Source organism: Jaculus jaculus, chromosome 23, assembly GCF_020740685.1.
Source record: "Jaculus jaculus isolate mJacJac1 chromosome 23, mJacJac1.mat.Y.cur, whole genome shotgun sequence".
NCBI classification, from domain to species: Eukaryota; Metazoa; Chordata; class Mammalia; order Rodentia; family Dipodidae; genus Jaculus; species Jaculus jaculus.
The window spans coordinates 3629215-3645311 of NC_059124.1; the positions used below are offsets into that span (position 1 = coordinate 3629215).

Here is a 16097-nt window from a genome sequence, read left to right on the forward strand (position 1 = left end):
TTAGCAAAAAAACGTTTCCATTGCATTGGGCACTCAAGAAAGTATAGACAGAAAAATAGAAGAGAAATTAGATGCTCTGTTTGATATGGTCAGCTATTTAGGAGAAGAAATACAAGGGATAAAGCTGAGGGCTCGACTTCAATGCCATGCTGATTATCAATGGATTTGTGTCACTTCCCAAAAATATAATTCCAGTTGGGGAAAGGTAAAGATGCATTTGGAAGGAATTTGGTACCATGATAATATTTCCTTAGACTTAGTCAATTTGCACTCGGAAGTGCTGGCAATGCAGGATGTGCATCTTGATTTTGATGCTGCTCAGGCGGCTAATGATTTAATCATGGCTCTGAAGTCCATGGTACCTGTCTGGGGATCCTTCCACTCCTGGATTGGTCATTTCATTAATCTGGGGGCCTGCCTAATGATTCTTATGTGTCTGTTGCCTATCCTGCTTCAATTCCTGATGCAACAAATTATGGACGTGCGTGCTGAAGCTCACAGTATTCATCTTCAAACACGTCCCTGGCTCCCTCAAACTGTGTCTTAAAACTCCCTTGTACTGCTCAGCTGGTAGCCAGAGATGGGTAAGACCAGAGAAGGGAACGTTCAACCTAAGACAGGGAGCATGCCGTCAGCTACGTTATCCTAGTGATGGTTAAGAATGTCAGTCTGCCTCTGGCAACCTAAGACAGGCACAGTTGCTTTTTGTTTATAATATAGAAGGGGGAGATGTCAGTAGCTGTGACTGTTCTTTGACTGCTGGCCTTCAAGGTTGAGGCCCAGAGATAGAGAAGCGCTGATCTATACAATGTTCCTGGCACAGTATGTCCTATATGGCCCTGGGCTGTGAGAAAGTTCTTGTTTGGAAAGCTTTAGCTGTGAAAAGGATGTCTTGTGACTATCGCATGACTGCTGGTATTGTCTGTAAGAGGTAGTGCTTATGCTTAAAAGCTTGCAGCTGCCTGAATAAACTGGAGCGTTGATCAGAAATTGTCTTGGCTCCATTCCTTGTGTTCTTGTCCCAGGTTCATTCCCGCTCCTTCCCTCGGGTACTGTTCAACTCTGTGCCGCAGGTGGGCACAATGATGAATAGGATACTTTACACCCACAAATAAGAACGTTTTGATTCTACCTGGACACTGACTTCCATTGGATGTGCATACCTCCCAGAGTAACCTTGATCAATTCCTTTGTCTAAAAACCAGGCACCTACGAAAATGTGAGGACAGGGCGGGGTGGGGTGAGGCAGAGCTCTTGGGAACCCACTACATTCTTCTAGCGGGTCCCTGAGGAATTTCAATCAACAAAACCACCAGAATAAAGAAAGGAAATGAATAAATACATAAGAAGTGCAGCAAAGCGAGAGGTTGGAAAGGAAGCAGGATAGTAGGTGGTTGAAGGAATGGAAGGGGAACTGTCCTCCCTAGGGGTAAAGAAGCTAAGGTTGTGATGACTAGAAAACATGGCTCTGCAAGAACCCCAGCCCTCAGATGAGTGACACAGAGCTGACAGAAAAGCATGTCCTATAGCACACAGCAGGTGAAGGAATTGTGGGTGTGTGGAGCAGGGCCTCCTTTCACCAAAGGTGCACATCCCCTGGCGCCTGGTCAGACAAATGATGCCATGCACTGTGAGGAGACAGGGCTGGGCCTGTCACTAGAACCAATGAGAGGCCATTCACTGTGAGGATACATGGCCTGGGCTCTCACTGGAGCCACAGTGATAACATCCACTGTGAGGAGGCACAGCCTGGGCTTTCACTAGAACCCTTATTATGCCACCCACTGTGAGGAGAAACAGTCTGGACCCTCAATGGTACCATTTGTGATGTAATCCATTGTCAGGAGGCACATCTTGGGGTCTCACTAGAACCACTGTGATGCCATGCAACGTGAGGAGACAGGGCTGGGCCTGTCACTAGAACCACTGTTATGCCATCCACTGTGAAGAGACATGGCCTGCTCTTTCAGTAGAAACACTGTGATGCCATCCACTGTGAGAGACATGGCCTAGGCTGTCACTAGAACCAGTGTGATGCCATCCAATGTGAGAAGACACAGCCAGGGTTTGCAATAGAGCCACTGTGATGCCATCCACTGTGAGTAGACATGGGCTGCTCTCTCAGTAGAAACACTGTGATGCCATTCACTGTGAGGAGACATGGTCCAGGCTCTCACTAGAAACAAAGTGTTTTAATGCACTGTGAGGATATAGGGCCTGGACTGTCACTAGAATCATTGTGATGCCATCCACTGTGAGGAGATACAGCCTGGAGTCTCAACACAGCCATTGTGATGTCATGCACTTTGTGAAGACATCACCACCACTAGATCCATTGACTTGCCATTCACTGTGAGGAAACATTGATTGGGCTCTCACTACTTCCACAATGATACAATTCACTGTGAGGAGACAGGGTCTAGTCTCTCACTGGAAACAATGTGATGTCATCCACTGTGAGGAGACATAGCCTCGACTCTTACTGGAACCAGTGATGCCATCCACTTTGAGGAAATACAGCCCGGGCTGTCACTGCAACCAATGTGATGTCATCCACTGTGAGGAGACATGATCTAGGTCCTCACTAGAACCACTGTCATCCCATTCACTATGAGGAGATATGGACTGAGCTCTCATCAGAACACTGATGCAATGCACTGTAAGGAGACGGGACTGAGCCTGTCAGTAGAACCACTGTGATGACATGCACAGTGAGGAGACACAGGCTGGCTCTACCCTAGACCCATTGTGAAACTATGCACTGTGAGTAGACACAGCCTGGGTCCTTACTAGTATCATTGTGATGCCATCCATTGTGAGGAGACACATATTAGGCTCTCTCTAGAATCACTGTGATGCCATCCACTGTGAGGACTCACAGCTTGGGTCCTCCCTAGAACCACTGTGAAACTATCAACTGGTAAGGAGACATAGAAACAATGTGATACCATTCACTGTGAGGAGACATGGCCTTGGTTCTAAGTAGAACCACTGTGATGCCTTCCACTTTGAGGAAGTACAAGCCAGGCACCCAAGGCAACCAATGTGATGTCAACCACTGTGAGAAGACACAGCCTAGGCTCTCAGAACCACTATGATGCTACACACTGTTAGGAGACATGGCCTCGACTCTTACTAGAACCACTGTAATGCTATCCTCCATGTCCAAAAGAATAGTTAGTCATTTTTTCAGTCAACATTGTGTTGCTGGTAGAAAACAGCAAACTAAGAGCAGCTTGTGGGAGAAAAGTGTGTTTTGGCTTACAGACTTGAGGGGTAGGTCAATAATGACAGAAAAAAAAAAAATGACATGAGCAGACACTGAACATCACCTGCTGGCCAACATAAGGTGGACAACAGAGACAGGGGAGTGTGTCAAACACTGGTAAGGGGAAGCTGGCTATGATACCCATAAGCCCGCCCCAAATAATACACTGGCTCCAGGAAGCTTCAATTCCCAACATGTCACCAACTGGGGACCTAAAATTCAGAACACATAAGTTGGGCTGCAGAGATGGCTTAGTGGTTAATGCACTTGCCTGAAAAACCAAAGGACCCAGGTTTGATTCTTCAGGACCCACATAAGCCAGATGCACAAGGTGGTGATGCATCTGGAGTTTGCTATCAGTGCCTGGAGGCCCTGGCATACCCATATTCTCTCTCTCTCTCTCTCTCTGATTCTCTTCCTCCTACTCAATTAAATAAAAAAGCGGAGGCAAAACAATGCTTGTAATGGCATGGATCCTGTAGACCTTTGGTAATGGATGGTTATTCACGATGTTCCTAGAAGTGAAATAGATAAAAAGTCTACTAAGTTCCTGCTTGATCTGTATAAGCGGAAAAGTTCCAGAGCAAATGAACAAATGCCCACTTTGAATTATAACAACAGAAAATGAAGTCCTCCTAACCGGTTTCCAGATTGGAGCCAATTTACAGATCCTGAGCCCCTAAAATGAAGGGGAGGCCAGGTCCTCTCAAGGTAGGACCCTCCCACAATCCCCAAAAGTTTCAATATTAAGCCTACTTCTCACCTTCCTCAGACAGACCTGTGGCCTTTTGCTAGGATAACTGTCCACTGGGCAAAAGGAAATAATCAGAACTTTGGGGACTTACTGTATACTGGCTCTGAATTGACATTGATTCCAGGAGACCCCAAGCAGTACTGTGGCTCTCCAATTAAAGTAGGAGCTTACGGAGGTCAGATGATCAATGGAGATTTGGCAAATGGTTGCCTGGCAGTGGCAGTAGGTCACCAAAGTCACCCTGTGGTTATTTCCCCAGTCCCAGAATGCATAATTAGGATAGATATACTTAGGAGTTGGCAGAACCCCCACATTGGTTACCTAACTAGTTGAGAGAGAGCTATTATGGTTGGGAAGGCCAAATGGAAGCTACTGGAGCTCCTTCCACCAGGGAAAATAGTGAACCAGAAACAGCATCACATCCCTGAAGGGATTTCAGAAATTAATACCACTATAAAGGACTTGAATAATGCAGAGGTGGTGGTTCCCACCACATCTCCCTTTAACTCTCCTACTTGGCCAGTTCAGAAGACACAGACGGATCCTGGAGAATAACAGTGGATTATTGGAAACTTAATCAGGTGGTGACTCCAACTGCTGCTGCTGTACCAGGTTTTTTTTTTTTTTTTTTTTTTTTTATGTAGGGTCTCACTCTACCCCAGGCTGAGCTGGAATTCCCTATATATTCTTACAGTGGCCTTGAACTCATGGCAATCCTCCTATCTCTGCCTCCCAAGTGTTGGGATTAAAGGTATGTGCCACCACACCCACCCTTAGATGTGGTTTCTTTTTTAAAAAATAAATATATTGTATTCATTTATCTAAGAGAAAGTGGTAGAGATAGATAGATAGATAGATAGATAGATAGATAGATAGATAGATAGATAGATAGATAGATGATAGATAAGATAAATAGGGAGATAGATACATAGGGAGATAGATACATAGGGAGATAGAGTGCAAGTTGTCCAAATGCCCATGGTTGGTACTCCTGTTACAATGCCTTCTGTCCCCAAGCATACTCCGATGGCATCATGTTGTGTTCCCTATGATCAACTGACTAAAGAGGAGAAGAGTAAGACATGGTTTACAGATGATTTGGCACATTATGCGGGCACTTCCCAGAAGTGGGCAAATGCAGCATTACAACCGCTTTCTGGGACAACTGTGAAGGACTGTGATGAAGGGAAGTTGCGCAATGGGCAGAATGGGCAGTGCACATGGGTGTGCATTTTGACTGGAAGGACAAAATGGCCAGATGTGCAGTTACATGCTGACTCATGGGCTGTGGCCAATGGTTTGGCAGGATGGTCCAGGACTTGGAAGGAGCACAAATAGAAAACTGGTGAGAAGGATATTTGGGTTAGGTGTATATGGATAGAGCTCTCTGAATGGGTAAAGGTCATAAAGACACTTGTATCCCATGTTAATGCTCATCAGAAGGTGACATCTTCAGAGGATGACTTTAATAATCAAGTAGATAATCTGACCCATTCTGTGGGTAGTGGTCAACCTCTTTCCTCAGCCACCCCTGTCATTAGTCAATGGGCCCATGAACAACGTGGCCATGGTGGCAGGGATGCAGTTTATGCATGAGCCCAACATGAATTTCCACTACCTAAGGCTGACCTGGCTATTGCTGCTGCTGAGTGCCAGGTCTGCCAGAGGCAGAGACCATCTCTGAGCCCCCAATATGGTAGCATTCCTCAGGGTGACCAGCCAGCAACTTGCTGGCAAGTTGACTACATTGGACCTCTTCGATCATGGTAAGGGCAGTGTTTTGTCCTTACTGAAATAGACACTTATTCTGGGTATACATTTGCTTTTCCTGCATGTAATGCTTTTGCCAAAACTACCATCTGTGGGCTTACAGAATGCCTTATCCACTACCATGGTATTCCATACACCATTACTACTGACCAAGGGACTCACTTCACAGCCAAGGAAGTATGGCAGTGGGTGCATGATCGTGAAATTCACTGGTATTACCATGTGTCCCACCACACTGAACCAGATGGCTTATAGAATGATGGAATGGCCTATTAAAGAAATAGCTACAAGTCAGGCAGGGTGGCACAAACCTTTAGTCCCAGCACTCAAGGGGCTAAACGTAGGAGGATCTCTGTGAGTTCAAGGTCAGCCTGAGACTACATGATGAATTTCAGGTCAGCCTGCGCTAGAGTGAGTACATAAATACATAGAATAAAATAAAAGTAAAGGAAGAAAAATAAAGAAACAGCTATAGTGCTAACTAGGTGGTAAAAACTTGGAGGGCTGGGGGAGTGTCCTCCAGCAGGCTATATATGCTCTAACTCAGCATTTTATATATGGTGTGGTTTCTTCTATAACTCCAATTCATGGGTCCAGGACTCAAGGGATGGATATGGGAATGGTCCCACTTACCATCACCTCAAGTGACCCATTTTCTAAATTTTTGATTCCTGTTCCCACAACCTTACACTCTGCTAGTCTAGAGGTCATAGTTCCAAAAGGGGGAGTCCTTTGGCCAGGAGGCACAAAGAACATTCCTTTGAACTGGAAGCTAAGACTACCCCTGGCCACTTTGAAGGAGTTACAGCGGTAGCACAGGTGACTGGTCCAGACTACCAGGGAGAAATTGGGCTGCTCCTCCACAATGGAGGTAAGTAAGAGTGTGTCCGGAGTGCAGGAGATCCTTCAGGGCATCTCTTGGTGTTACCATGCCCTGTTATCAAAGTCAATGGACAACTGCAACAATCCAATCAAGGCAGTGTGATAAATGGGCCAGATCCTTCAGGAATGAAGGTATGGGTCACTCCTCCAGGTAAAGAACCAAGACCTGCTGAGGTGAGGCACTCTCTGAAGATGGAGGAAACAGAATGGGTAGTAGAAAACAGTTACAAATACCAGCTAAGGTCACATGATGAGCTACAAAAATGAGGACTGTAATTGCCATGAGCATTTCTGTCCTACCTTGAGAGTGTTTGTACATATCCACACCAATATTAAGATGGTTTTGTTTTTCTTCTATTTCTCCACTAGATAATTAATACTGATTAAGATCATATTGCTAGTTAACTGTTGTTGAATTTATATTTGACCTATTATACAGGCTAAGCATTCCTCAAGGAGCCTTGATTTGTGTTGGGGGAAGATTGTGCACTTCCAATTGTATGAGGGATAGGCATATCATGTTAGAGGGAATTATGACCTTCTTACTGTCTTCATTGGGAAATTAAGTATGATGTAAGGAGACACAGTTTGCTGTCAAGTATACACGGAGTGGACTCATGATGGTTAAGTTTGGGCCAACTTGATCTGTTTAGGAATCCACAGACATTCCTCATAAATGGGTCTCTGAGGTTGCTTCCAGGAAGGATTAACTAAAGAAAGAATCCTTTCCCTGTGGTGAGCCTTTCCCCCAGAGTAGGCTACTTCCCTCAGAGGGCAGCTTTACCTAAGGAAGCTCTGGGAAGGAAAGTATCCCCTCCTCCCACCTGGCTGCTGGTGCTACTTGCTGCTTTGCAGTGTGGGCTGAAGGGCAGCAGGTGTCTAGGAAGCCTCCAGGCCTTCAGTGCCAGATTGGAACTGCTGAGGCATTCAGCTTCATAGACTGAGCTACCAGGTTCCTTGACTCTCATGCCTGCAACCTGCTATTGTTGGACTGCTATAAGGGAATCCAATAATTTCCCTTTAAATACAATTCATTCTATTGGTTCTGCTCCTCCAGAGAACCCTAATACACTCACTGAGCCATCTCCCCAGCACCAAAAGCAATATTTTTTCCCTTAACACTGGTGTTCTCCAACCTGTGCTGTCTTACCCTCTGACCAGCCTCTTTACCAGCAGGGGCATGTCCAGATGGCCTGAAATGGCATTGTGTGGCCCCGGCCTCATCACTTCCCTCAAAGCGTGTTTTTCCAATCTCTTAGCAAATCTGAGCCGAGACAATCTTTTTTTGACACCTACATTTTAACACAAGTTATGGTTCTATAACTAATATGTATGTTGGCCACGCTGGGAAGGATGTTTACTCTACTCTGAAATATTTATAGCCTAGAGTGCCTGCTTCCTTTACTGTGAAGTTATTTTTTTTAGAGAGGTGTGTGGAATAGTGTCAGGCCAGGGTGTCTTTAGAGGCTACACATGGACAGAGAGTACTTTCAGCCTGACTGGGGGCTGATCTTTCCTGTGGCCACTGAGGAGCCATAACAGCTATTGTCCATGATAACTCCCCAACTCAGACCTCTTAAGTTATCTCAGGGATCTGGCTCAGTGCTGGTGATAAGAATTGACCTAATCATTGTCTTGGGGACAGGTGGTGTTTGCCAAGCATGTGTCTGGAAAAACAGTGTGGAGAGCATTGGACCTGTCTGGATTCTTTGGACCATTCCTGAGAGATGTGTCTAAGAATCCTCAATTTATAATGGGAAAACTGAGGTTGAAGTGGGAAAGAAGTGCTTAAGAACACGTGGTCAATAATAAAAAAAATGTATTGCAGACTACAGAGATGGCTTAGCAGTTAAGGCACTTCCCTGCAAAGCCAAAGGACCGAGGTTCAAATGCCCAGTACCCACATGAGCCAGATTCATAAGGTGGTCCATGTATCATTTGCAGCAGCTGGAGGACCTGCTACACTCATCCTCTTTCTCTAATAAATAAATATTAATATTTTCAAATAAAAAACATATTGGAGTTTCTTCCTTTTCTTTCTTGAGATCGATTCTTTTGCCCAGGCTCATCTGAAACTCACTCTGTACTCACATTCTGGCCTCAAACTCACAGTGATCATCCTATCTCTGCACTGTGAATGCTGTGATTTTAAGTGTTCCCCATTATGTCTGTCTGGAGTTTAATTTATTAAATTAACTTGAGAGAGAAGAGACAGAGAGAGATAAAGAGACAGTGACTGAAAATAAGTTTGCCAGAGCTGCTGGACACTACAGACTTCAGATACATAAACCACTTTGTGCATCTGCTTTACGAGGGTACGGGGGCAATGGGCCCAAGCTGTCAGGCCTTGTAAGAAAGTGCCTTTCACATGGAGCCATTTCATCAGCCCCTTCCTTTTTTGAATATGCCTATGTAGTATGTGTGAATGTGTGCTGTGCTATGTATAAGATATATATACATGTGTGCAAGCCAGAGAATGACAGATGTCCTCTTTTATCATTCATCTGCACATTTCCTTGAGATAGTCCTTCTCTGATCCAGTTTTCCTGAGTCCCAGCAATTTTCAAATCTCTGCTTCATACAATACTGGAGTTACATACATGAGTGGTCATGCTCAGTTAATTACACAGGTCATAGATAATCAGTATGAGAGCCTCAGGCCCACATGCTTGCACAGCAAACTCTCTTATACTTGGACCTATCTCCTAAGACCCTGTTTGTTTCTGTAGTTCTGGGGATTGAACCCAGAATTTTGTACATTGTAGAGTGGCATTCTACCACTGAGCCATGCCTCTAGCCCTGCTCTGAAGGATTCTAGGAAGGTGTGATTCCACTGTGAAACACTTAATCTCTCACTAGTGGATTCTAGGTAGGTGCTGTATCCCATGTACTGAGCTTGTTTACACGGGAACAACTCTCTTTAACTAAGATTTCTCAGTGGCTAATGGCACTTGTTTGCAGAGCCTACTCATACATGGTTCAATTCTCATACTCTTTGTCTATGTGTCTGTCCTCTCAAATAAATACATAAATATTAAAAAATAAAGGGCTGGAGAGATGGCTTAGCGGTTAAGCGCTTGCCTGTGAAGCCTAAGGACCCCGGTTCGAGGCTCGGTTCCCCAGGTCCCACGTTAGCCAGATGCACAAGGGGGCGCACGCGTCTGGAGTTCGTTTGCAGAGGCTGGAAGCCCTGGCGCGCCCTTTCTCTATCTCTCCCTCTATCTGTCTTTCTCTCTGTGTCTGTCGCTCTCAAATATATAAATAAAAAAAATTAAAAAAAAATATTAAAAAATAAAGACATCAATGTGTCTTGCATTTATGTCCACACTCTTCTGCATTCTTTCTTTTCTTCATATTTAACTTGTACTTTTCCATTGTCGTGGTTGAAAATATTTGCATCATTTTGGAATAGGGGCATGGCTCCATGGGTAAAGTACATGTAGACCTGAGTTAATCCCCATTACCCATACAAAAGAGTGTTATGGCACATCTGTAATCTCAGTGCTGGGGGTGCAGAGAGTGTTGGACCCTGGAACTCTCTGTGCAGCCAATATAGCCCAATTGGTGAAATATAAACCAATGAGAGACCATGTCTCAAAGGAGATGCCTGAGGAACGACACCTTGGGTTGTTCTCTGCCTTCCAGATACATGAACTCACAGGTGGACATGCATCTGCACACACATAGCCACCCAATTGCAAATATGCATGCACACATGCACTCACACTACACATACAAAGAGTAGAAAATATTTGCATTCTTTAAGCATAAGACTTGTTTGTTACAACGATACACTGATTACATGAATGTTGAAGATAGTGCTTCTACTCTTGTTTTGTTAGTATTTCTCACTAAGAAACTCAATGATGATCTGTGAATGCTTTTTTCTTTAGTATAGATTTTTCACTAGTAGAATCCAAATAGTTATTTTGCTTCTAAGTATAGCTCCTTAAGTTATTCTAATGTTTCAGGAATGTTATTCAAATGTATGGAGCCCCTCATCCTTCAGGGGCTCTTCTCACAGTTGCCTACTGCTAATCCATCCCTCTTTGCTAATTTGGATGCTGCTATCAGAGGACCTAGAATACCTTAGTGAGGGGCTGGTGGTGTGGCTCGGTGGTAGTGTATTTGCATTAATAACCCAGAAAGCTAGCTAGGACAGGGAAATGTGAGAACTATGCAAGTCTTTCTAGTGTGTTTATAAATGTAATGTATTAAAATTAGAAGTTGGTTGTGGAACAGGAGTGTTCCATAGGGACAGATCCTACTTAATGTTGGCCCTTCCCATATTTGTGTCTAGCCTATGGTGGTACACCTGGCCCAATGATTTCCCTTCAAGGAGGCTTGAGGTTAAAGTCAGATAGGGGAATCTTCGCTGGGTAGGAGAGTAACACCTGTGTGTACTAAATGGCTCAGTAGCTGGCCCTGGGTTTGGCCAGGCCAGGGTATGAGCTCCCTTATGCTGGGAAATTGGCTTATAGCTTAGTTAAGGTGGCAGGATGTAACTAGACATAATTATAGTTTGTTCAGTTAATTGCTATCAGCCCACACCAAGGGGAGGGTGCAAGTACGTTGCAACAACATAATGCACCCAATAGCATAAAAATTCAGCCTATTTGAAAGCCTACAATGCTTCAGGAGACCCCAAATGAGGCACTGGGTAAGCCACCTTCTGCTGCAGGATACTTGACGGGGACATCTCCAGAGAGGGTCTGTTGGAACTTCAGGCTGCTCAAGTCCCTTATGAGATGGGTGAGCAAGGTCCCAGCTAGTAGCACTGTGAGCCCATCCTTAATCCAGGTCTGTTTCCATGGCTTCTGAAGAAATAAAGTCCACCTGGTTCTTAAGGAGGAAAGATAATCAAGGATCCAAGTATGGTGCCACAAACTTGTAATTTAGCACTTGTGATGCTGAGGCAGAAGGAACATGAACTTTAGCCAGCCCGAGCTAGAGTGAGTTTTAGGTTAAACTGCAATACATAGTTAGACCTTGTCTCAAAAAGACCTAATATTGGTGCTTGAGAGATGCCTCAATGGATTAACATTACTTGCTGTTCAAGCATGAGTACGTAAATTGATCCTCAGCAGCCACATAAAACGCTGGGTATAGCCATGTATGTCATCAACCTCAGCCCTGGGGGAGGCCAAGACAGCAGGATCTCGTGGCTTACTGTTTAGTCAGTTGGACTAGAATAAGGTAGACATTTCAGGTTCAGTGAGTGATTTTGTCTCAAAAAAATAAGGCAGAAGAGCAATAGAGGAAAGTCAACATGCACCTCAGACTTCTACACATGTGTCTACAGTCTTCATGCACCTGTATACACATGCATACAAAATCACACAAACCCACCACACTACATACACCAAAGAGAGACTTAACCACCTCCCCCAAACAACAAACAAGAAGAGGAGTAGAAGGAAAAGGAACAGGGGAAAGAAGAAGAGAAGGACAAGGAGAAAAATACTTTGTTTTTTATTTGCAAGATATCTCACTTGTATGAGTTCTCACATGTACAGTGTTGTTTGACTTGCAGTGAAATTTCCCTTTGCATTCTGTACACTTACAGGGTTCCTAAGCAACAGTTTCCAATAGATAACCCTTTTACATTTATTATACCCATAAGACAACTCAACTGAAAGAGTTCCTAATGTACACTGACTTGTGACTTGAAGAAAGCTTTGCTACATTAAACACATTCTTATGAGTTATCATCTGTATGGATTCTCTGATGTATAGTTATGTTTGACATCCAGAACAAAGCTTTTTCACATTCATTACATTAATATGGCTTCACAACTCTGTGTTTTGTGATGAATGATAAGGTGTGACTTCCACAAGAGAGTTTTCACATATTTATTCATCTTCCCAACTGTGTAAATTTGCTGATGTATGGTGAGTGGTAAGTTGTAGAAGAAAGCTTTCCAACATTCATTACATTTATATGGCTCCTCACTTATGAGAATTCTCTGATGAATAGAGAAGGGGTTGACTTCTGGCTGAAAGCCATCCCACATTCATTACATTCCCATGATTTCTCACCCAAATGTGGTTTGGTGTGATTTCCAGAAGAAAGATTTCTCACATCTATTGCATGCATATGTTTTTGCACCTGTGTAAATTTTCTGATGTGCAGTGCATTGTAACTTGAAACCTCTTCTACACTCATTATATTCACACAGTTTCTCACCTGTATGTCTTCATTGATGAATGAACAGTTGTAACTTATGGAAGAAAGTTTCCTCACATTCATTACATTTATATGGTTTCTCACCTGTATGTGTTCTCTGATGAATGGTAAGTTGTGATTTACAAGAGAAACTTTCCTCACATTCATTACATTCATATGGTTTCTCACCTGTATGTGTTCTCTGATGAATGATGAGGTGTGATTTACGAGTGAAACTTTTCTCACATTCATTACATCCATATGGTTTCTCACCTGTATGTGTTCTCTGATGCATGATGAGGTGTGACTTACAAGAGAAACCTTTCTTACATTCATTACATCCATATGGTTTCTCACCTGTATGTGTTCTCTGATGAATGGTGAGTTGTGACTTGGAAGAGAAACCTTTCTTACATTCATTACATTCATATGGTTTCTCACCTGTATGTGTTCTCTGATGAATGGTGAGTTGTGACTTGCAAGAGAAACTTGTGTTACATTCATTACATTCATATGGTTTCTCACCTGTATGTGTTCTCTGATGAATGATGAGGTGTGACTTATGAGAAAAACTTTTTTCACATTCATTACATGCATATGGTTTCTCACCTGTATGTGTTCTCTGATGCATGATGAGTTGTGATTTACGAGAGAAACTTTTCTCACATTCATTACATCCGTATGGTTTCTCACCGGTATGTGTTCTCTGATGGGTGATGAGGTGTGACTTACGAGAAAAAGCTCTCTCACATTCGTTACATTTGTATGGTTTCTCACCTGTGTGAGTTTTCTGATGCATACTGAGTGCTGACTTGCTGAAGAAAGCTTTCCCACATTCATTACATTCATATGGTTTTTCACCTGTATGTGTTCTCTGATGAGTAGTGAGGTGTGACTTATGAGAGAAAGCTTTCTCACATTCCTTACATTCATATGGCTTCTCACCTGTATGTGTTCTCTGATGAATGGTGAGGTGTGATTTATGAGAGAAAACTTTCTCACATTCATTACAACCATATGGTTTCTCACCTGTATGTGTTCTCTGATGAATGGTGAGATGTGACTTACGAAAGAAAGCTTTCTCACATTCATTACATTCATATGGTTTCTTACCTGTGTGAGTTTTCTGATGCACATTGAATGTTGACTTATTGAAGTAAGCTTTCCCACATTCATTGCATTCATATGGTTTCTCACCTGTATGTATTCTCTGATGAGTAATGAAGTGTGACTTACGATAGAAAGCTCTCTCACATTTATTACATTCATATGGTTTCTCACCTGTATGTATTCTCTGATGAATGGCGAGGTAGGACTTCTGAGAGAAACCTTTCCCACATTCAGGACATTCATATGGTTTCTCTCCTGTATGAACTGTCTGATGAATGGCGAGGTATGACTTCTGAGAGAAACCTTTCCCACATTCAGTACATTGATACGGTTTCTCACCTGTATGAATTATCTGATGAGCACTGAGTTGTGACTTGTAAAAGAAACCTCTTCCACATTCACTACATTCATACGGTTTCTCATCTGTATCAGTATTGTGATGAAAAGTGAGATTTGCATCCCTTTGAAATGCTTTCCCACATTCATTATATTGATATGGCTTCTCACCTGTGTGCATTCTCTGATGTATAATGAAGGATGACTTAGTCAAGAACATTCTCCCACATCTATGACATTCATAGGGTCTCCCTCCCACATGAGTTCTGTGATACACAGTAATGTCTGACTGTTGGTAGAAACTTTTCTGAAATTCATTATATTCATACAGTTTCTTGCCTGTATGTGTTGTCTGATGAATGTAGAATTGTGACTTCTGAGAGAAAGCTTTCCCACATTCATTATATTCATAAGGTTTTTCATCTATATGGGTTCTCTGATGAATGGTGAGTTGTGACTTCAGAAAGAAAGTTTTCTCACATCTATTACATGCATATGGCTTCTCAACTGTGTGAGTTTTCTGATGCACACTTAGTTGGGTCTTAGAGAAGAAAGCATTTCCATATCCATTGCATTCATACAGTTTGTCACCCAAATGAGTTCTCTGATGATTAGTGAGACCTGACTTCTTGAGAAAAATGTTCTCACTTTCATCACATTCAGGTGGCCTCTCACCTGTATGGGTTCTCTGATGAAAGATGAAATTTGTCTTCTTTAGAAAAGCATCCCCACAGCCATATGGCTTCCCAAATGTATGAGTTCTCTGGTGAAGAGTGAGTTGTGACTTCCAGAAGACAGATTTCTCACATCCATCACCTTCATATGGTTTCTCACATGTCTGAGCATTCTGATGAGTGGGATGTAACTTGTGACAGACAAATTTCTGGAATTGTTTATATTCATGAGGCTTTGTATAGTAGATACTCACTTGAGGTTTTAGTTCTGCTATGGAAGGAAAAAAACAGTTTATACAAAATAGGGCCTTAACTTACAAGTGCTTCCCAATATTTGGACACATATAATTTTGTAAGATGTATCATAACAATTATATTAATACTATTTTACTTTTATAGTTATTAAATTTAGTCGTGATACAGATGAATACCACATGCAAATTATACTTGGTGGTTTGTTCCTTGATATGAGAGATGTTTTAAACAATTAAGTGCAAACAAAATTATAGATTTCCTATATTCACTCAATTTACTGGAGGTCTCTTGATTGTAAAGTGTCTCCATGTGAAAATAACATTGATGTTTGGGGTTCCTTTTTGGGGGGAGGGGTTGAGGTAGGGTTCTACTCTAGCCACCACTGATCTACAATTTATTTACATAGTCTCAAGGTTGCCTCAAACTCATTGCAATACTCCTACCTGTACTTTCCAAGTGCTGGTATGAAAGGTGTGCGCCACTAAACCTGGCTGGGGATACTTTTATTGTGACCTCAAGAGCAAGTTACCTAAGTTTTCTGAAGACAGTCATTCTACACTGGAAAGATTTAATCTAATTTGAATTTAAGTTTCAGTGTGATAACCTAGTGACAAATGGTCTCATTTATTTTTTTTTGACATTGTAAAAGGGGGGAAAAGTGGGCTGGAGAGTTGGCTTAGCGGTTAAGGCATTTGCCTGCAAAGCCAAACGACCCAGGTTCAATTCCCTAGGAACAATATAAGCTAGATGCACAAGGGGCACATGTGTCTGGAGTTTGTTTGCAGTGGCTAGAGGCCCTGGTGTGCCCATTGTTTTTCTGTCTCTTATCTATCTGTCTCTGTTTGGAAATAAACTAAAAAAAAAATTTTAAAGAAAACTCCA

At 42.7% G+C, this 16097-nt stretch overlaps 1 protein-coding gene across 1 annotated transcript in view; it reads right to left on the reverse strand.

Annotated features, from left to right (window-relative positions):
- Nucleotides 1-12130: 12130 nt before the first annotated feature.
- Nucleotides 12131-16097, reverse strand: part of LOC105945081 (zinc finger protein 585A-like) — a 42696-nt gene continuing 38729 nt past the window's right edge. The window contains exon 5 of the mRNA XM_045139641.1: nt 12131-15231. Within this exon, the coding sequence (XP_044995576.1) occupies nt 12872-15231 (2360 nt within the window). The 3' untranslated portion in view covers nt 12131-12871. The remainder of the gene's footprint in view (nt 15232-16097) is intronic.